Source organism: Amblyomma maculatum, unplaced genomic scaffold, assembly GCF_055883805.1.
Source record: "Amblyomma maculatum isolate TAMU_Amacu unplaced genomic scaffold, ASM5588380v1 scaffold_19, whole genome shotgun sequence".
Classification (NCBI taxonomy): domain Eukaryota; kingdom Metazoa; phylum Arthropoda; class Arachnida; order Ixodida; family Ixodidae; genus Amblyomma; species Amblyomma maculatum.
In genome coordinates this window covers 9968084-9990662 of record NW_028146744.1, presented here as the reverse complement: position 1 = coordinate 9990662, position 22579 = coordinate 9968084, and the positions used below count along the sequence as shown (strand labels likewise).

Sequence of the window (22579 nt, the reverse complement as noted above, 5' to 3'; positions counted from 1 at the left end):
AACTATACTGTACTAGAAAGTATTCTAGAGAAAGTAAGCGGTTATTTTGACCATGTTCCAATGAACACTGTTCGCACCGGTGATGTCCATGTCAATAGGCAGCCCGGGAATCATCAGCCACATCGATATTGTTGGCAGCCCTATCGCAGTAACCATCACAGCCACCCCAACCCGCACACGTGACTTCGCGCTACACGTGCAGTTGCGACGTAGCCTATCTTTCTTTGCTTTGTGGATGTGATGCGCAACAGGCAATTGAATTGTGTGTACAGTAGACTCCCGTTAAGACGAACTCGCTTAAGATGAACCCTCAGTTAAGATGAACAGTGGAGGTCGTTTGTTTAGTTCCCCATAGAGTCAATGCAAAAAAATCCGCTTAAGATGAACACTTTGCAATCGCTAATCGGTTAAGATGAATTTTCACGGCTGGCCGCACCCCACCCGCGCAGCTTACTCGACCGCCTGAGCAGCGCTTCAGCGGAAAGAAAAAAAAAAAATCTTTTCAGTGCCACGACCATCCGTGCCGCCAACACATGCAGACCCAAGCATGTCGGCGTCAGAAATGCGATTCTACGAAGGTGGAAGAGTGCCACTGCTCGTCCTCTCCCAACGTTCCCCCGCTCACTCCTTTTGTCCCCGCAGTAGGAGTAGGTTCGCGTTTCGCGTCGCGCCGGCTGTCTTGGTACGACCTCGGGCAAGGACGAAACAGAGCGCAGAGAGGAAGAGAGAGAGAGAAAAAAAAAAGAGCATGCATGGCCCGGCCAGCAAAACTAGGGAAACACTGAAAAAAAAAAACGGTGAGAAGAAAAAGCAGCCAATGACGTTTCCCAATGGTGATCACATGATAGTGTCGTCATGCCAGTGCTACCGAGCTCCGCGCCGCCTACTACGCAGTGCACAGATCCATTGTTCGTGGCGGGTGTGCGCGTCGTGTCCCGCAATTTTCTACCAGGCTGTACGCTGTCACCTCGTGGTGTGCGCTGTTTGTTTTCGTGCGCACCTTGTTCGCTGTGTTGCTACTATGGCTAGTCGGCCAACAACTCGAAAAAAGCCGCTTGAGCTTCGTGAGAAGGCCGAAGTTTTGACCGAAGTCCGCGCCGGCCGGCTTTCAAAGACTGAAATAGCGCGCAAGTTCGGCATCGCGAAAAGTACCGTGAGCGGTATCATGTAGGACGAAGTGCGGATTACCAGTGCTTTGGAAGATGGTGAGTTTGCGCCGAAGCGGAAGAGGATGCGCACAGCTATGCACAAAGACCTTGAAAACGTTCTGCTTGCCTGGGTGAAGAGAGCACGCAGTGCAAATTTGCCAGTGAATGGAGTGCTACTGAAAGCTAAGGCGGAAGAAATTGCCCTGCAACTGAATGTCGAGTTTGCGTGCAGCGATGGGTGGTTCGACCGTTTTCGGAAAAGGCATGGACTGGCCTTTCGTTGTGTTGTCGGCAAGGCCGCTGCAGTGGATGAAGCGGTCTGCAGCGATTGGAGGTAGAACAAGATGAATGAACTCATGGACGAATATGACCCTTAAGACATATACAATGTGGACGAAACTGCGCTTTTCTACCATTTACTCCCAAATAAAACGCTCGCATTTGCTGGTGATGACTGCGTGGCAGGCAAACGGAGCAAGGTTCGAGTAACGGTCCTCGTAGGCGCAAATATGACTGGGACTGACAAACTAAAGTTGCTGGTGATTGGCAAATATAAAGCACCACGCTGCTTTAAAAACATAAAAACGCTGATGGTCACGTACATGGCTAATTCAAAAGCGTGGATGACGCAGGCACTTTTCGAGCAGTGGCTTCAAGAGATGGATCGCCACTTCCAGAGACAGAAGAGAAATGTTCTCATTGTTGTTGACAACTGTCCCGGACACGGCAACGTCGCCGGACTTCATGCCATCCGACTGGAGTTTCTACCAGCGAATACAACGGCGAAGCTGCAGCCTATGGACCAGGGAGTAATAAGTAGCTTGAAGAGGCACTATCGTCGCTCTCTGCTGCAAAGGATGCTGATTTGCATAGAGAGCAGTAAGGAGTACACAGTTAACCTGTTAAGCGCTGTCCACTTACTGACGAGCGCCTGGGAGCAGGTTACTCAAGCCACTATTGCCAACGCCTTCCGCCATGCAGGATTTGTAGCGCTTAGTGACTGCTCAGTGCAGAATGACTGCGATACTACGAATGAGGACCACACTGCGAACTTGGAGGATAGAAGCATTGTTTCTGCGCTGAGCAGTAAGGGTGTGTTCATTGACATCAGTGCGTATGTCAGCATTGACGAAAGTGTGGAAACGTGTAGGGCTGACACACTGGACGCTCTGATTGAAGAAGTGCTTGACCTACCATCGGAAACTGCTGCTGAAGATGACAGCTTGAATGTTATGCCTGAATCTGCACTAATTACCTGTGATGCAGCTGATGCCTGCCTAGACACTTTAGTGCAGTTTTTTGAACAGTGTGAAGGCACTGAAGGGTATCTTCAAAAGTTAAGCGAGATGTCTGCTTTTGTAGCAGGCCGCCGATTTTCCCGACAGACACAAAAAAAAATAACAGACTGGGTAACAGTCAACAATGCCTGATGCCTTACTACTGCAAAGTGTAGTAGACAATCATTAGTCCAATAAATGCTTGTATTGCAGTTTATTTTCCTGAAAGGCCATTTTATTCATTTGTTCTCATATACGAGGTATTTGGACATACTCTGCATGCTCAAACATCATTTTTGGAAGCACTCCTGATTAGACGAACTTCTGATAAGACGAGCAATTTTCATGGTCCCTTGGAGTTCGTCTTAAAGGGAGTCTACTGTATTGAGCTGTGGCGTTTTGTGAAGCGGTTGTTGCGCGAGTGTGTGTGTGAACAGCGAAATTGTTGACGCTGTTGCACCTCCCCAAAGCGATGACGATATCGAGAAAGAGGACCGCGGCGATGACATGGAAAGAGCCACTTCAGGCCCTACTGTGACGGAAGCCACTCAGGCATTAACTGTTACGAGAGCATTCACTGTTATGGACAAGCTTGCTAGCGGTCTCGCTGATTTTGAGACGGCTGTTGTTGCCGCGTGACTGCCACGGCGGCAACTGAAAACAACAGACTTCTGGTTGACAGGACGGGAATAAAACCCACGTACGTTCATTCACGGGAAATTTACAGTGCCTGGTTTTTTTCTGAACTTTTGGAGGATAAGTAATGGCAAATGTGTTGTAATCGGTTAAGGTATACTGCCGGATAGTACATACTTTTGCCGCGTCCCTGCCAACTACATATTAATGGGGTTTTACTGTATACGCCCGGTCACTGTAGCTGCAGTCTAGCAAATGCACTCACTGGTGATAAGACTTGCTGCCGAAACTCTCGAAATATGCCTGCAATACTGCCCAAGTTATCTGTATCTGCAGTGCACTACAGGAGCCCTTTCACACTGCTTACAAGAACATTACACAGTGGTGAGCCACAAGGTGAGATATCAGTTTACGTGGTTTCTCTGCTCAAGTTGCAGTGGCCATGATGAGCAGCCACATCCCAAGAGGGGGAGTGCAGTGGTATTACCACAATGTGATTCACTGAGCCCAGGTTGTAGCAGTCAACCACTTCATGCATCAGCATACACGGCCCCCTACATGCACGCATACAGTCCGAGGTATGCATGGCAAATGCCACACTTGATCATGTGGTCATCACTAGAGCATATACCTCCTGAAATATGCATACACACGATTAATTTTCATAGCGTCCATTCAATGATCCCATGCTTTCTTGCAAACCTCATCACACGTTAGACAAATATGCCTACTTCAGAGTCCGAAGAACACTAATCTTGTACGCATTGGCCAAAGGTTGCCAGGCTCTGTGGTTTGCTGCTCCTTTGCATAGCGAAGCGCTCATGGCTTCCATGACAAACAAAACATCTGAACAAACAGCGCAAAGGACAGAGCAAAACAGGTTACAAAAAATAGGACAGAGGCGCAAAGAACCGAGCAAAGGATTGGTAAGAAAGAACAGCAAGAACGGTTTAATGACAAGGCGGCTTAACAAAAAGGGTTTGTAAAAGCTCGCAATAACAAAAAGGTAACGTGCGGCCTAGTGCACATGAAGGAACTGGGGATGAAGTTGGTTGGTTTGGTTGGTTTGTGGGGTTTAACGTCCCAAAGCGACTCAGGCTATGAGAGACGCCGTAGTGGAGGACTCCGGTAATTTCGACCACCTGGGGTTCTTTAACGTGCACTGACATCGCACAGCACACGGGCGCCTTGCTTTTTGCCTCCATCGAAAAGCTGCCGCCGAGGCCGGGATTCGATCCTGCGTCCTTGGGAACAGTAGTCGAGCGCCGTAACCACTGCGCCACCCCGGCGGGGTTGGGGATGAAGTGTGATGTTTTTTGGAAGCATGCAGGGTAAGGGATGGTGTGCTGACAAAGGCAAAATCACACGCAAAATATGGAAAGCTTTCATCATTCACATGAAAGGTCAATGCTATGCCAGCACACCATCCCTCAATACTCTGCTCCCAACGGAAATCACACTTCTTCACCATTCCACTGACATGCGCTAAGCCGTACATTACTTTATTGTTATCACCTTTTACAAACCCTGTTTGTTGAAAAGTCTTGTTATTGAACCATTTTTGCAGTTTTTTTTACCACACACCTCCCTCCTCTCACCTCCCCCCCTCCCCCCTCATTGTTAGAAGCCAAGCAGAGCATGTGCCATCCCTCTTGATTTCATTAATGAGTGTACTAGTTACAAGTGTTTTTTCTTTTGTGTTCTCACGCCTTCAATCCTATACATTTCCAATTGAAATAAATACGTTAGTTGAGAGCGCGTGTCCTGTTGTCATTCTCATTCTGTCCTTATTACCGCTTCTTAAGATGACTCCACACCAACTAGCCCAACTGTCTACTCGTCAGAAGGCTTTACGAATGCCCCCGACTGAATGCTGTTGAGTTGGGTGTCCCATATTCGCAGTTTTTTTTTTCCCCAACACTCACGCAAGGAAGCCATATCTGTCATCTAAACACAATGTGCTGCAGAGACCACAAGGTGTGTAACAGCAACATCAGCAATGAGTGACAAAAATTTGCTAATGCCAAAGAAGCATGTAAAAAATCAGGTGTCATGGCTCAAGGACAATGAGTAGACTAAATCTGAAAAAATATTGAATGTTTCCTTGCAGTATGAAATTTCCGCTGTACCCTGAAAAAGATTCGATGCCTCACTAGCTGATGTTTTTTTTTTTCCATAAAGAATTACATTTTGAAATCTTGGTAGTTATGTAGCTCTACACTCTATGCTATATTTGCCCGAAACATGTTGTTCACTGTTGAGTCGCTTCAGCACAATTTTTCTCGAAATGTTTTTTCAGCCTAAGGGCTAGCGTGTAACAGTTACTAGCTTGGAATAACTAATACCAAAAAAGTGGTCCTGGAAGCAGTGATTTCATGCTAGTCCGACTATGCAGGCCATCGTTCTACTGAATACTGGCAATGCTACCCAATGCAGGGCACCACTTCTATATGGTAGCCTTCTTCTTCCATGAGTTGTTCATTTCAGTTGGTTTGGCATGGTCAAAGCATACAGTACAGTTGGAAAAGGCACAGTTAGGAAGGATGCAATCATCCACTACACACCACATAATGGGCAATAACCAGAAAGAAGAACCAGCTGATCGGACACACAAAAGAATGAGGTGCTGCAACTGTGTGACACACTAATACAGACTGAACTATCAGAAGGAACAAGCTAAGCCTTTCAAAGCATTTTTTCTGATTCCATAGTGTGCTTACAATGTGCCCATGAGAATATATGAAACATTTTTCAAAGTGTGGATGTAGCAGGTATTTGAGAACAGTACAGTATCCCGTACATCATGGTTGCAAATCTATCAGAGTTGTCGGCGGACAAGCCTGGTTAGCAACCTTGATCATAGCATAGCCACACCATCTTTCACGTGTGCCACCATTTCAAATTCCCAGATGCTCAAAGGGAGTTTTTAAAGGCCAAGAGGCACATTTCCTGACCTGCCCAGCGCGTAGTTAAAAAGGAACATCCTGAAATGTGTTGACTGCTGTGCTCACCTTTATAACACTAAGTGCAAAAGTAATAAGTTGCACAAGTAGTACTGGTCATGAAGAATATTTCTGTAAGCTCGCATTATGAGACCAGCCCTGGCGTTTTGGTAAACATCTGGGCTTGTATAACATGGTGCTCAACTAGCAGTGGGCTTTGAGAGTGGATGCTTCAGGAGGATGAGAAGTCTGTCGGGTCAAAGAAAGAAGAAAACTTGCCTGTGAGGAGTGGGCCGAGGCATTGGGGATCCAAAATTTCCTTGAAGCACCGCATGTCAAAGGAGTGATCGTCCCACATTGTGTGCCAACGCTTCCACCTTACGGTACCTGAAATAACAGAGTGCACTCAGTGGGCTGTGATGACGTACAATGTATTAACACAGAGGGGAAAAGCGGTGGTTAGACAGCACAAGTGGCCAAAGGAGAGGATGCGTGCCATGCTTGCTGCCACCGTTGCCCAGCAAGGTGTTTGGGACAGTACAGCCAAAGGAGACGGAGACAATGGCAGTTGAGAGAGAGGGCTGTCAACTGTGAAGACAGAGGATGTATGGTCATGAAGAAAGCATAAACATAAGAAGCAGGAAGCCGTGTCAAAATGAAGCAGACCTCCAAAATACCGGCATCCCGAAGCCCCATCCATGCATGGTCCAGAACTTTCCACCACTCAGAACCTATGGAAATGATCTGCATTTATTGCAGGCGAAGAGGCCAAAATGAATGTTAGAAATGCAAGCAAAGTTCAGGTTAAAGTTTGCACTCTAAAGGTGTTCGCATATTTCAGCCATCAATACAAACAACATGCAGCCTGCCTTGGGTGCACACCAAGCCAAACCTGCGCACACAGGCACACAATTTTTTTTCCCTGCCTAAACCCTCTCATAGTTGACAGTAGGCAGGCACAAATGCATTGAGCCAGGAGCAAAAAGCACCAGCCATCTGGCACAGTATGCGGTGTTCACTGTCTCAAGCTGTACACACATTACAAAGGACAATGCATATACAGCAAAAGCTCATTAATTTGAACCTTGATAATCTGAATTTTCAGATAATTCAAACTACGCTACTGAATCCAGCCAAGGTCTATGGAGGCATACAAAAGGGCATTGAACGCGAGTCGGTTCCGCAGCGGATCATTCGAACTACACGCCGCCACATCTGGGTGGCCTGTTGCCCAGTACAATAAACACCTCCAAGATAGACATAGTTAGAGGCTGCGCATGTCCAAGGAGACAGAAGATGAAACTAGGTAAAACCATGGATGTGTGAATAAAGGCTAAATGGCGCTATGACCCGCGCGGCGGCGGCCCGCGCGGCGGCGGCTGCCTGCTCTTCTCTTCCACGCAACCTCTGAAGCTTGCAACTAAATACTCGTCAATTTGACCACCGTTAATTTGGAAATACAAATACGTATTTCTGTCGGCATGGTCCCAGCCAAGGCCCATGCAAGGCTATGACGTCGGACGACCGCTATGGGTTTCCAAATTAAAAACCAAGTCATTAGGCAGGTAAAACTTTTTTTTTTATTACGACAATCCATTCTTCCACTCATCACTCATCAATGAAAGCACGCGGTCAGTCACGATCATGACGCCAGCTTTTAGCATCGCTTCCTTCCACCCCAAACGCAACAAGATAAAGTGAAAATATGTCCCCGCTCTCTTCCGCTAGAGCTAAAGTGAAAATGTAAACACACCGTGATGTTATTGCTGCGCAGCATCTTGGCGCACTGCCAAGAAATGCACAGTGGGATGTGACGGTGACTGCACAAAACGGAGGAACGCGCTAATGAACGCTTTATTATTTTGTTTTCAAATTCTCAGTGGCAAAATGGGGGTGGGTTCATTATACGAGGGGGACGTTACATAAGTAAATACGGTAAATTTACCACAATGGAACTGGTTGTCAGTTTCTTTGAGGCCTTTCGATAATTTGAACATCGGATAATTAGAACTTTTTTGCCGGTCCCGTGAAGTTCGAATTAACAAGCTTTAAATATGTATAGTGAAAGGTTATTTATTTGAGCAAATGTGGCTCCTCATATCTTGCTGACACCACACGGGTGTTTGTGCATTTTGTTTCCACAAAAGTGAACAAGTGCTATAATAGAAGGGGGGGGGGGGGGGGGTCATTAGTATTTACAATATTGGTAATGCTCTTAGCCAATGTTTCTATGCACGTTTTCCCCGAGTGGTCATTGGGTGCCGCCATTTGTGCTCACTAGATTGCATCTTGCGCATAAAACCTGGTTTCGCCGCCGCTTCCACCGTGCTAGTGACAAGTGCAAAATGCAGTCCAGTAAGCACTATGACGGTGCCCAGTGACCACTCATTGAAAAGGTGTATATCATCTGCACCCTCTCCCACTTTTGTCCTTGAGAATTCAGTCTTTTGTTAATATTTTCATAGTGGGTCCCTCAGCTTCGCCATGACACTCAGCAGCGCTGACCTTTACAGCTTGCCAAGATGCTGCACGGCGATAACATGCCCGTGCGTTTATTTTTTGATGAGATCATCTGTGGCTGACACTTTTGGCAAAGTTGGCAGAGCACTAGGTTTTAGATGTTTTTTGTGGCTTTGCAGCGGCTGAGGGGCGAAGCGGGGAAACTGCCACTCGTTTCAAGGAGTTTCAGAAAAGCTTGCTTCTGGAAATTGAGAAATAAAAGTCCAGCACGAAATGGCAGGTTATTCAAACTGCGGTAATAGAAGTGTGTTTTCCTCGCTACCTTTTGGGGCCTGTTTTAGATAATAAAATTTTCAGACAAAACAGTTATTGCCATGAGAATCATATCAGCAAGATTCCACTGTATATTAGATAAGTGGATCAACCTATATTGTGTGTATGTGTCGCATATGTCCAAATGAACTCTCCTGCTGTATGCGGTGAAACCAGTCACATGCCCTTACAATATTAGGCACCATTCAAAATACTGGCTCTATAACGGCCGCTGGGAATTCAGCCATGGTGTGAGCGCACATCGCATTTGTTGAAGCCATTGTAATGTTTGTCGGTACCATTAATGCATTTGTTGATGCTGTCATCATGTTTATTGGTATCTTTGTAGCATTCATCAATGCCACAGCAGGTTGCACCGCTCTCCTTGGATAATACCTATGGCAAGTGGCACAAAGGAAGCAATTTCTTTTGAGTGCCCAGAATGCATGAGCCTCCATTAAACATCCTACAGTACAACTCGTGCTAGTCACCATGTCCAAGGGACATCAGGCTGATCAGTCCGAAATGGTAGCTGAATGCTGATTCATGGCGCGAAAAAAGGACACAGTCTGAAAGGCTGGTTCGTGGAGTTTAACGTCCCACAGCAACTCTGGCTATGAGAGACGCCATTCTCTGAAAGGGTCAGAATATTCTAACAGTCAAAACTGGCTGTCAATTTTAGAAACTATTTGCCTACTGAATGACCACTGGTGCTCAAACCTCCATGTGCTCCCTCCTTGACGGCTGCCATGTTTTGCGTATGACGACGCAGGCAACAGAAATCTCTCTTGCAGGCCAATTAAGTTGAAGAATTAATTTCTATTTTTCCTTGAAATACTACTTGATAGCCTCCTTCAGCTGGTTATTGTCTGAAAGTTAAAGCTTTTCTATCAGTAGCCAGTTCACTTAGATTGCTTCATTAGTTTGCAGCATTGAGGCAGTTACTTCCCCCAAAGGGCAGAAATATCTATCATTTGCAATGGCGTCATGCAGCAACTACTAGACTCCCTCTTCGTGCCATTGCAGTGTGGGGCCTAGGACAGAGCCTCGGACCTGTCACATGGGCAGTTTCACTACACCAAACTCGATGCGGATCGACCAGTGTCACATGGTGGACTGAACAGGCGTTAAGTGTTTACTCCAAGGTTTGCAAATGACTACTGATGGCTATTGAGAGTAGCCTTGGAGTCACTATACATTTAACAATGAAGGCACGAAATGCAAATAAATAAAAATCTCTGATTTAATTACAAAATTTTAGACCCCACAGACCAGTTCTAATTATAATTGTCAAAATAATCGCTCTGCAGAATGTGCAGTAGTCAGATGTAAAAAACTTGCACTCTTTTCCAGTGCTGTGCCACAGCGTTTTGCGCAATGTTGGTTTTAAGTGCACTTTGCGACCACCCAGACCAAGTGCTACAGCAGCTATGAACATGGCAAAAATGACCACCAAGTTGTGGCAGCCTCAGTGATGCAAACTGAATGCTCCTGAAATGTCTGAAAACTGCGCATGGCTTCCTCATTCCACAGTTATGGGTTATGTCAAGCTGCATTTGAATACCCTTTTCTGGACAAACTCTCAAATACAAATCAATCTTGATTCACCTTGTTTTCGAATGCTTCACTTGGCATTTTTGCTGTTACCCAACATCTGTCAAATGACCCGCTCACTGCTCAATATCACTGAAATTCACCCAGATTTCAATTACCATTGAATTGACGAGCACTGAGATAACATAGCTTAGGTTCATGAACAGAGGGTGAGTCAACAAAACCCATTTATTCAGATAGATGACACTATATAATCAAAGCAGCCACTATGACCCACTACGTCCAATCCAAAGTACACATACCGTAACAATCAACTTACCCAAAACCAAAATGTAATTTATAGCAGTTATTTTTTTTAAAGTACAGGACAAGTAAAATGTAGCAGTGTTCATTGGTATTGCTCACCAATTCTCTCACTTTTCATGAAAGAAGAAATTACACCAAGTTGACATAGGTTGTGCAATCCCTAGTGGATATCAAGTCATTCGTATAAAATAAACTTCAGATTACGCAACTCATGACAGAGAACAGGAAAGCAAACACAGAAGAAATGCTGACTGTAACATTGCTTTTTACAGGAAAGGCAGAATTTATCAAAGACACAAACCCCCTATGCAAGGCAACCAGCAAACAAGGTTGTCTCCACCAAATAACAAAATTCCCCTGAACGCATCGAATTTGTTTTGTTGATGCAAGTACCTCCACATGTCAGATGCCTATGCCAGCTGTGCTCTGTAATCACTACATAACCCCTGTGTAATCACTCCACCGAATGTTCTGTAATGGAGCAGTCTATCATTGTCTTCACTGGGTCTGTGCTGTGTCAGTCATGAATATTGGCCCTCTCTGACTGCAAACAGAGCACGATATCACCTAATGCTGGAGTCACCCAACAATAGCAAAGCAATTCACACTCACTGGATTGCCAACGCGTCAGTTCTCGGCAGAGCGGGCCCAGGCTATGCATGGACTTTAGTTCCAGAATGCATGCTGCATCGGAATCCAGGAGCGTGATCCAGTGGTACAGGATCACAGTGCTTCGAAACGACATCCAGCTCCGGTCCAGTGCGTTGCACAGCACTCCCAGCTTTTGAGAGACAAGCACCAGATATTACACATCATCCTTGCTACAAGTAAGGACAATAAGTCAAATTATTCTCTCAATCAACATAGTTGCCATGGTGATGTTAGAGCTGACACTCTAATCTCGGTAGATTGTGACACTGAGAAACAAAGGGCATGAAAAACACCACAAAATTTAAAATCGAGAGTTTACACCTGGCTCCCATTTGCTTACACGAGAAAGGCGCTGCTAGCAAGGGTGTGAATATGATGACTCGACTAACCCTGTCATTTGGCGCATAGCAAAACAGCCAAAAGCCACTCAGGCTGGCTGCTCCTTCAGCATTTCTTTCAGTAAATCCCATTGTAAGATTCCTAGCACTTTCTCACATCACGAACACTTAAGTGCTGCCCTTTAATCGCCAATCACACAACACATTGCAAATCGCAAGGCCTGCACATAACTGATGGGATGATCGTGTTATCACCATGCATGCATTTCACGAGCTTCCAATGTTTGCTTTTAGATGATAAACATTTTTTGGAACCCTGTGACATCATCAGATCTACTATACAACTTCAAAAGCACATGAACACTTCTGCTTTGTTTCCTGCCTAAAATCAGGCCTTAAAACAGTATGGTACACAGTCAAACAAGTAAAATGGGTGGCCATTTAGTTCACTCGACAACATTTTTCTCAAGATGGCAGCACTGACATGAAAGAGGATTGTGACAATTATTCTTGCATTACATATACCACACAGCATCAAACAACCATCCCCCCTTAAAACAGGGGTTGGTCTGCAAGCAGAGAAGTAAAGAAATACTACACGGTTAGCCTCCAAACCAAATTCCAGAAATTGTGCATCAGCTTCAGCCAGGCATGTTGGGCACTATCGAATCGTGGCAAATAAGATGCCTTCTCAAGTTGTTTCAGGGGTAAAGCAAGACCAATTTTGAGCTGTCTTCTGCATTTAGTACTCGACTCAGCATGAAAGAGGTAGGTCAGAAAACAGTGGCTCATTTCTTGCCTTCCATTATGTAAATAACAGCACTTTTCATTCTTAGAGCCTCATGATTACCTATCCTGGCATCTGGTACTGTGAGCAATTGATGTAATCAAGACACAGTCTCAAGGTCCTCAAACATTTGGGGCCCCCTCAGTATCAAACATCAGATTTGACCTATGCTTTAGTGAGTTTTTCTGTACAAAGTCATTTAAAATGCACGTTTCTGAATTGGGCTCACCTAGTCAACAATAAACCTGACAGTGGTGTGTATCTTGTTATGAAAAAGTAACCACAGTATGGCAACTGGAGTAACAGGCTTTTCATTGGTCCAGAAGCATATATTTCTACAGGCATTCCTTCAGGGTGCCACTAAAGAAGTGACTTAGACGCCCTTTAAGGTCCTTTAAATGCGTGTGTTCCTTGGCTCGTCACTTGGATCTGCTTCACTCGTTTGCCCGGAAGTGCATGCGTGACCAGCATGAACGCGAAACGTACACCCCTGCCACTCATTCCAAACACTTTTTTTTTCTGCAGTGCTGCATTACGATTGTGCATTGCAGTGTAAATTATATGCTTTGTACAAACAATTGTGAATGGCCAAGGATTGTCTAATGGCAACCAAAAAAGACAAAAGGTAATATGACCGCTTCTATAGTGCAAGTTAACACATCACTTCATACTCAATGCGGTGTGTTGGAAATATCAATTCTTGCAATTGTTATGACTGTTGTTGCATTTTCAAATAGTTTTGCAGTGAACTATGCCAGCAACACAGAGCATCATCACTGTTTTGAGCTGTCGCGTGCATGTATCTTCCCCAGTAGCCGAAAAAGCGAACCAAGATTGCTTTTTTCGCTCACATGTAACTCAGTCTTAACAGTAAACATATTGATGATAATAACCTAACCATCTTAATTTTAAAGTTTGTTAAGCACTTGCACAGAACAGCTGGGTGTATCATAGAAAACCAGTGGTGCATATTTTTCAGAATGTTGTGAGACAACTCGGAATATTCTAAATACTGTAATGACCATAATGATGGGTATGGTGTGGTACTTGGCAAAAGTTGAAGATTTGTCCTGCACCTGCAACGAATGGCTGAATCTGCCACAGAGAATGGGGAGAGAATGATGATAATAAACAGCACAAAAAAAGAAGCCTCCCGAGAGATGATTGTACCAAATATCACTGTGCAATCCTAAGCAATGTGAAAAAATTGCATTCATAAACTACTTCCTATTGAAAACATGTGTTTGTTAAGGATGGAAGAACAGCCTCTTTCATCTCTTTCTTCCACACCATTACTGTCGCCAATGCCAGAAGCAGGCATACGACACGCTTCTCCATGGCAATATGTCTGGCACCGATATTGGGCGACCTCTGCGTCATTATAAACTGCTGCAATTGTGTCTTAAAAAAAGCAGCCTCGGAATTTTTAGGTCTCAAATTAACAAACGGTTACACACATGCACATTATAGTCACTGCAAGGCAAGACTCTGCATGTGACATGCGTACAATACTCTTATCTCTGCACCAGCACCCTCTCACTGTTAAACCCTAAGAACTTAATTGCGCTCATGCAAGGCGTCTTCTCTGCAGCTTTGTGGGATGCAGTTTCTTGCGTAGAAGCATAACACCGAGCGTCTTAGCTCACTGAAACCAATTGAATATTTTTTTTATTTCCCAGGTTGATGACCTAGCAGAGACTAATCAGCTGTATTTCAAGTAAATGCCTTGAAGGACAAAGCATCAAACACAAAATGTAGACCATCTCAAAAAACAGCTCCATGCAACACAAATGATATCGTCATCAGCCAGACACCGCCCCTAGCAGGGAAAAGTCCTCTCCCATATTCCTCTTACTCAGTCCTGTGCCAGCTGTATCCGTTTGATCCCCGCAATCTACCTAATCTCATCCGCTCGCCTAACTTTCTTCCGTATACTTGTTTTCCCTTGGAATTCAATTAGCTACCTTTAGAGACTACCGGTTACCTTGCCTTCACATTGCATATCCTGTCCACGCTCATTTCTTATTGATTTTTTATTAGAATGCCAGTAGCTAGCATTTGTTCTCAGACTCTCTCTGCACACTTCCTATCTCTCACTGTTACACCGGCCATTTTCATTCCATAGCTCTGTGCATTGTCTTCAGTTTAAGTAGACCCATCATTAGGCCACAGCATTTTTTGTTCAATAGGTGAGTAATGGCAAGATACAGCTTTTACATCCTTCCCTCATGAGGGATACCATCAAGATCTACGAGTAATAATAATTGACACAGTATCTGTCCCACTTGTTTCTGTGGACACCTGAACCGTGCTATAGAGGAAGGGAAGAAGTTGGGAGTGAAAGTGGAAAGAGAGAAAGAAAGAAGAACCACACTGGAGGCTATGGAGTAATTTCGACCACCTGGGTATCTCTAACTTGCGCCGACATCGCACAGCACATAGACGCCTCTTCATTTCGCCTCCATTGAAACGCAGAGGCATCCGTGTACTGTGCAATTTCAGCGCACATTAATGATCCCCGGGTGGTCGCTAAATGCGCTTCATATCCGAACCTGATTTTCTAGTTATTTCCCTTTCGTGGTTCGGATCTGCTCCTACTACCTGTCCTAAGTAGATGCATTCACACACCACTTACACCTGCCTATTGCAAACTGATGTTCCTGGCTCTTGGCTAAAATTCCCCATTTTAATTTTCGGGCCTACCATTCTGCTTTGCCTGTCTGTGTCATCAATTCTTTGTAATTTGTCCAATAAGTTACTTAGCACAGCAATGTCATCAGCAAATCGCAGGTTACCGATGTATTCTCTATCAAATGTTTACTCAACATTTGTGTGCATGTAGAAACTTCTGTCCTGTAAAAGAACAAATTTTATCTGTCTTTGACCTGTGCTTGAGTGTCGACCGCTGCTTGCCTCAGGGTGGCTTGACCTCGTCAGGCAGTTTTTTTGCCTGCCTTTAGTCACGTCCCCCTAAGACAATAGTTGTGTATTATTGTCTTGAATAAATAAATACAAAAAAAAAACCTGCATCCCCAACTGTTCCAAATCTAGGTCTCTGAATACTTCCTCCAAGCAAGTGGCAAATAGTACTCGAGAGGCTGTGCCTCCTGGCCTAATACCGTTCCTTATGGAGATTTTATAACTTTATGTTTGACTGTGGTTGTATCGCTCATCTACATCCCAATTTTGCAGTGCTTGTTAAGTTTAAACTAAGACAAATGCTTTTGCATATTCTAGGAACGCTACGTATATTTCAAGCATTTTTCTATCACCGGATTCATGGTGTGAATATGATCCATTGTAGATTAGCTTTTAAAAAACCTGCTTGATATTTTCTGACTGAAGCCTAAGGTTGCCCTAATTCCATTACTCAGTGCCTCAGTAAGTACCTTGTATGTAATAGATAGCCGGCTGGTCGGTCAAATTTTTCATGTCCTTTGCGAAGATAATGTTGGCTTTTCCATAATTCCATTACACTCAAGGCCATGATGCTTTGCATATGCATATATGGAGCTTTATTTATAGAACTTAAAAAAAAAGTTATCACATGAACAGCTACTGACTCGCATCTCTTGCCCAGTGGGCACACAAAGCCATTTAGGAATGGCACCCCAGAAAAAAACCAGGTAATTCTGTTCTCTCAAACACGTCTCTGGACACCAAAGTGACACCTTTGTCAGGTTAATGTGAGCAAGGTCGTCTTTTAAACCGGTAAAAATGAACTCAAGTAAACAATATTTTCAAGGTAGTCTACAACTTCTGCAATGACACTCCATTCCTGAATGCGATAAGTATGAAGCTAGCTAATACCATACTGGCAGACGTATAAAGCCCTGTAATATAAAGATTGCCAAGTGGAATGGGATCAAACGATAAGGGCGTCAGCTAATCGAGAACCCTCCTGGGTTACACATGGCATCCAAGCCACATAAGGCTACTGACCAGGCAAGGATAAATCAATTAGTTCTTAGATATACAATGACTGCACTATTGATTTTTCCCTGATCGCAAAAAAAAAAAGACATTTGTTTATGATTTCCTTGGTTTCCTTCTACTTAACTTTTCTAATATGTTAGTCTAATGAGCCCCTCATTTTCCCACTCTTGTCTACCCAACAGACCTATGTTAATTAGGCATACAAGCATCCAAACTTGGATCTATGACAGGAGGTTATTGAAATACTGGGTGTTTTAGTGAATTCTTTAAAGAATGCCTAAAAAATACAGCTTCTGAAATAAAAAAAAAAGAATAGTTGCAAGAACAAATATTCAGCTGCAGCAGGTGGAATTTACTGTAAAAATTCCAATAATAGGCAAATAAAACTCTCTCATTAACTTCTTAGTGCACATTGTTTCCAAACTCTGTAGCACAACGAAAGGACGAGGACACAAGAAAAAGAACATCATGAGTGCTCGTGGTGCTCCTTTCTGTTCTTGTGTCATCTTCTATTGCGCTACAGTGTTTGGAAACTATCAACCAAGCCCGAAAAGCCACCATAGTTCACACAGTTGGGTCGGAACATCTATGATGAGATCAAAGCATCAGGCAATACAACGCCATGCATGAGCATCGGCAGGGCCGACGCCCATGATGCCATGTAGGCTTCTGACACAAAGAACAACTAACTTTGCAAAGGCCTGCAATGCAAAGCAATTCAGCACTTAATTTTACGCAGAACCTATAGCTAGCTTATGATAACGCTTGTGTGCGGTGATAACATGTGGATTTTAGAGAGGATTGTCACAAAATTTGTGAACATCACTGTTTTGTAGTGTGCTGCGTGCGTGTGTTGTAAACAGTGACATGGACACAATGCTATTGCGGAGGCCCGCCCAATGTGCCAAGTGCTTAGTGACCCAACACATCTGCAGGTGGGCCTCAAGCAAACTACTGTATTGGGCGCAAGGACATACCGTGGCGCCACCTCTCGGAAGCGCCCGCATGACGAAGTAAGGGGGATAACGCAGGTTGAACTGCTGCTGTAAGATGCTTTCCTAGGCAGTTCAGTTGCGCGTTAGCATTAGGTTCATTTATTTACTTAATATACACTTCGGTCTGGGCCTGTATAAGCTTATTTTGAGGTATGAGATCCATTCATTTGGCAGAAAAGCACTTCATCGAATTAGTTATCGAGCTACCACACAACCAGTCAGATGTAAGCAGTCAGAGCACAGGTCATCATCATCATCAGCCTGACTATACCCACTGCAGGGCGAAGGCCTCTCGCATATTTCTCCAATTAACCTGGTTCTGTGCAAGCTGTATCTACTTGACCCCTGCGAACTTCTTAGCCTCGTCCACCCACTTAACTTTCTACCGCCCCCGCTACGCTTTCCTTCCCTCGGAATCCAGTTTGTTACCCTAAGCAACAATCGGTTATCCTCTCTTCACACTACATGTCCTGCCCATGCCCATTTCTTCTTTTTGATTTCCACAAGAATGTCAGTAACTTGAGTTATTCCTCTGACCCACTCTGCATGCTTCCTATCTCTTAATGTTACCCCTACCATTTTTCATTCCATAGCTCTCTGCGTTGTTCTCAACTTAAGAGGAACCCTCTTGGTTAGCCTCCACGTTTCAGCCCCATAGGTGAGTGCAGGTAAGATGCAGCAGTTGTATACTTTCCTCTTGAGCGATAGCAGTAAGCTGCTAGTCATAATCTGCGAGTGCTTGCCAAATGAGCTCCATCCCAATCTTATTCTTCTTGTTATTTCCTTTTCATGGTCCGGATTTGCGGTTACTACCTGTCCTAAGTAGACATATTCGCCTACTACTTCCAGTGCTTCGCTACCTAATGTAAACTGCTGTTCCTTCCCAAGGCTGTTGAACATTACCTTAGTCTTCTGCATATTGATTTTCAAGCCTACCTTTCTACTTTTCCTGTCTAGGTCATCAATCATTATTTGCAGTTCATCCCCCGAGTTGCTTAGCAAGGCAATGTCATCACCAAATCACAGATTACTGAGGTATTCTCCATCTACCCTTATCCCTAACTGCTCCCATTCCAAGTCTCTGAATACTTCCTCTAAGCAAGCTGTGAATAGTACTGGGGAGATCGTGTCTCCTTGCCTAAGACCTTTCTTTATGGGAATTTTATTACTTTCTTTATGCAGAACTATGGTTGCTGTGCAGCCACTATATATATTTTCCAGAACTTTCACATATGACTCGTCTACCCCCTGATTTCACAATGCCTACATCACCGCCGAGGTTTCTACTGAGTCAAATACTTTTTCGTAATCAATGAATGTTAAGTATAAGGGCTAGTTATAATCCGAGCATTGTTCTGCACAGGCAATGGGATGCAAGAGCAGAGGACTTTCAGGAGCCTGACAGACGCTGAGCGCCTTCGCATAGCGCCGGTGGAAGCGGCACTTTTCCTCTGCTTCCTTGAATGTAGTAGAACAAACAAGTTTGACTGTGGAGATGACAGGGATTAAGTTATATCAAGTGTGAAGATGTGCATTCCACGCAGCGAATTCTTGCACACTGACTACCGCCATTGGCACTCTAGGTTAGAGCGGATATTTGTTTTCCCCGCGCACAGCAGTTTTTTTCTTCTACGCATATCTCGATCAGCACATCACAACACGCACGCAATGCTCTCGTTTATTCACGGACTCTGTCATTTGAAATTACTACAGTACTGGAGATGCTGCCTAAGACAATTCACCAGAATCTTTTGGTTCACTTCAGTTAAACTTCCATGTCTCAACGCGTTCATTTAGAACAATTTGAGATCTTTTGGCCTTGGCATGATCCTTCCTTTCTTTGGGAGGGTACTGCTCCCTAAAGAAGCCAGCATTTTTCCATCCTTCCAGCAATAGTATCGTTAGCTTCACAATTGTGATAAGCGCAACTTAAAATGCGCGCGCCGTTTCTTCTGCCTCTCACCGAACTCTTAGCGCCAACTCTATGGACGAAATCTCGCTCGCTGAATTGTCTGCTGCGCACATAATGAAAATGATCACTCAATGATTTGCCCATTCGAATTTGGATTAAGGAAGGTTCTGTGAGCTTATGTTTGGGGTAGCAATGAGAGCTTGCGCCCTCGCTTACGTCTGGGTAGAGAGCAGTAACGAACCGTAGGAACAGCACCAACCTTAGTCTTGATGCAAGATCAAAAAGTGCAAGGCTGGCACTCTATATGAACCTAAACTACAGAAATAAATGCGACTATAGCTTTTAAAATGCACAAATTGAATCGAACGTCTGCTTAAGCAGCAGTAATAGGAGCCGCGTGATCCCACTTGCTCCCCTAGGTCAACGCTAGCATAGTTCGCTCCAGTGGTGACACTCACACCCGATATTGTGCCGTAATCTATGTATTTCTTTTTACTCATACCTATCCTGTCCTTTCTCCCTATCGCTCACCTCTTTGATTTCCTCTATCCCTTTCTCGCTATCTATTTACTTCCGCCGCCCTAGTTCAGGTGCTTCCTGCTTCAGATATCAGATAGCAGATACTGGGGCTGGGAAACATCTTTCCTTCCTTTTGTATATATAATAAAATAACCACTACTACTAATACTACTACATACTGTGAAGCAAAAAAAACCATGAAAAAATAAAACAAAACATTATGGTCATACCATCCAGTGGACGGGTGCATACGCACACAGAAGCAGTACATGTCACTGCAGGAAAGAACGTACGAGAAAATACGAACAGGACGCAACATAAACAAAACATGAGCAAGATAACGAGCAAAAACAAAAGAAAATGCATGTCAAGGTTTCTTAAGGAGTAAGACTGCGCAAATCTTTTGTACGGTGATTTCAGGAAGATAGCACTTCGCAGCAAACGACACCAGCCAGCGCACGTGCTAGTAAAGCAAACAAGTTTGTGCACACAGAATGTGTTAGCACACTTCACGCTATGCGCACAATTTGCACATGTAGACCGGAAGTAGCTGTGGGCCCACTTTGTGCCCATAGCATAGCCCCTTAGTTTTAGTCAGTTAGCTGTAAATTTAGAAGAGCTTTTACAGTAAATAGTTTGGTCTGGTTTATGAGATATAACGTCCCAAAGCTACTCAGGCTATGAGAGACGCCATAGTCGAGGGCTCCGGAAATTTCGACCACATGGGGTTCTTTAACGCGCATTAACATCTCAAAGCACAGGGCGTCTTGCTTTTCACCTCCATTGAAAAGCGGCCACCATGTCCGGGATTCAATCTCGCGTCCTTAGCCATATAGTCAATCCCCACTGCACCACTGCGGCGAGGCCAGTCCAACCATCAAGGCTTGAAAGCTTCATCCTGAACACATTTTTCTATTTACATTGACTCCTTATTTTTCAGATTTTTCGGAAGTGTTCACTGAAACACCAAACATATAAATATACACACACATATATATATATATATATATATATATATATATATATATATATATATATATATATATATTTATATATATATATATATATATATATATTTCTATTTTATAGTGGCTTTGCTGCACGCAGGCTTAATTGGTATATTTGCTTAGGATTACCAGAGCGGTAACATAAAGAACAACATGGAGAAACTTGGAAAGCTGAATCCACAAGTGTCACCGGGTGTACAAATATTTCAAGCATGATATGCTTTTTAGCATCTGAGTAAGGCTAGCAGACACTATTACAAAAGAATGAAGTTAGGCAAAATAAGTACGGGTGTGCGCATATTTAAACTTTTCAAATAGCAATCCAACTTGATAAAAAAATGCCTTCGAATATCCAAGAGAGTATCGACTATGTGAACAGTAAAAAAATACGAATTAACAATTGCAAACATTTTTCGTACTACGTATTCCAGAATTCAGGTGGCTTTTGAAAATAAAATTTAACTAGAGCTGTACAGAAGTGCACTCGCTGCTGATAGGCCCAGTATAAAATTTATAGAGGATTCCGTAGACTGATTTTTTCTACACAAAAGACCAGTATGAAACCAGTTGGAGCTGTCATGCTGCTGCTGAATGCAGTAAAATCTCATTAATTCAACCTTCAAGGGACCAGGAAAGATGTCTGAATTAATCAAAAGCTCGAATTATCGAATGGGCTGGAACAAACTGCTCAAAACCGTTTTCATCACGGTAATTTTATCTGATGAACACCTGCACGAACCAAAACCGATGTGCGAATGACATTTTTTCCCTCTTTGGAAAGTGCAAATACAAATTGACTACCAAAAATGTTTGATACGTATTCAAGGTTTCATATGTTCGCACACCCCTACACTGATCATGTTATAAAAGGTAATGGAACCCAACAGACTGAAAACAAAAGCCAACAATTTTTAAGCAACAGTACAACTATCCAAAAAAAAAAAAAAGAAAAAAGTACTCGAGGGCAATTCTCTTAGGCAATGGTGCCATACTGCCAGACAGCTGTGGGCACATGATATGGTGCGAGGCTTGCCTGGTGACCTTGGCAGCTAGCACCATGATGGCTTCTTGTGATTGGACGTGTGAAGCAAATCTGTTATAGCGAAGACATTTTTTTTATAGTTTGAACACTGAAAGTCAGCAGGTATGTTATATGCTTTAAATAATGATTATAACATGCCTTAAGAGTAAACTAGTAATGTTCAGCAGAGTACGACACGAATTCTTCCAAACCACAGCCTTCCAGAAAAGGGAGCTTTAACACCAAATCCACCTCATCAGTCACTGCTAAAGCAAACATCAAAGCCACCAATTCAATAGGAGTGATTGGTGCTGACAGAATGCATAGTGCTCTGCTACAGCTTGACGCTTACCAGCTGCTTGAAACCGAATACACATGCATCATGTATGAGCATCAAAAGTCACCTCTCTTGTAGTGAGCCATGGGCAGCTGAGGCAGACCTTGGGTGCACTTTCGGATGGGTAATTGACCGGCAGTTCGAAGTCCACCCGAATTGGAGGCAGGTGCTCCAGTTTGGCCTCCTCCATTTCCCCTGGAGAAAAAACAGTATCCTTGTCCAATGTATACCTCCTCCATTTCCCCTGGAGAAAAAACAGCATCCTTGTCCAATGTATACAACCGTTCAGTTAATCGTTATTTTCATCATATACAGACTCCCAGACATAAAACTCGGGGAGCCAGCGACAAGTGGCAGCAATAGCAAAATTTCACACAAGCATCTGCTAGTCCCTTATCGCATGTTTACCAAAATATGAGGTAAAGAAAAAGTAACAATCTG

At 43.9% G+C, this 22579-nt stretch overlaps 1 protein-coding gene across 4 annotated transcripts in view; it reads right to left on the bottom strand.

Annotated features, from left to right (window-relative positions):
- LOC146171662 (E3 ubiquitin-protein ligase RNF14-like) overlaps positions 1-22579 on the bottom strand; it is a 147646-nt gene that overhangs the window by 110352 nt on the left and 14715 nt on the right. For 3 of the 4 annotated variants that reach the window (XM_084586387.1, XM_084586386.1, XM_084586388.1), the window contains 3 exons: positions 22206-22333; positions 11248-11416; positions 6283-6390 (listed from right to left, as the gene is read on the bottom strand). In XM_084586387.1, coding sequence (XP_084442513.1) covers positions 6283-6390; positions 11248-11416; positions 22206-22333 — 405 coding nt within the window. Of the gene's footprint in view, positions 1-6282; positions 6391-11247; positions 11417-22205; positions 22383-22579 lie in introns of all 4 variants that reach the window. The other variant, XM_084586389.1, reaches the window with a different exon arrangement.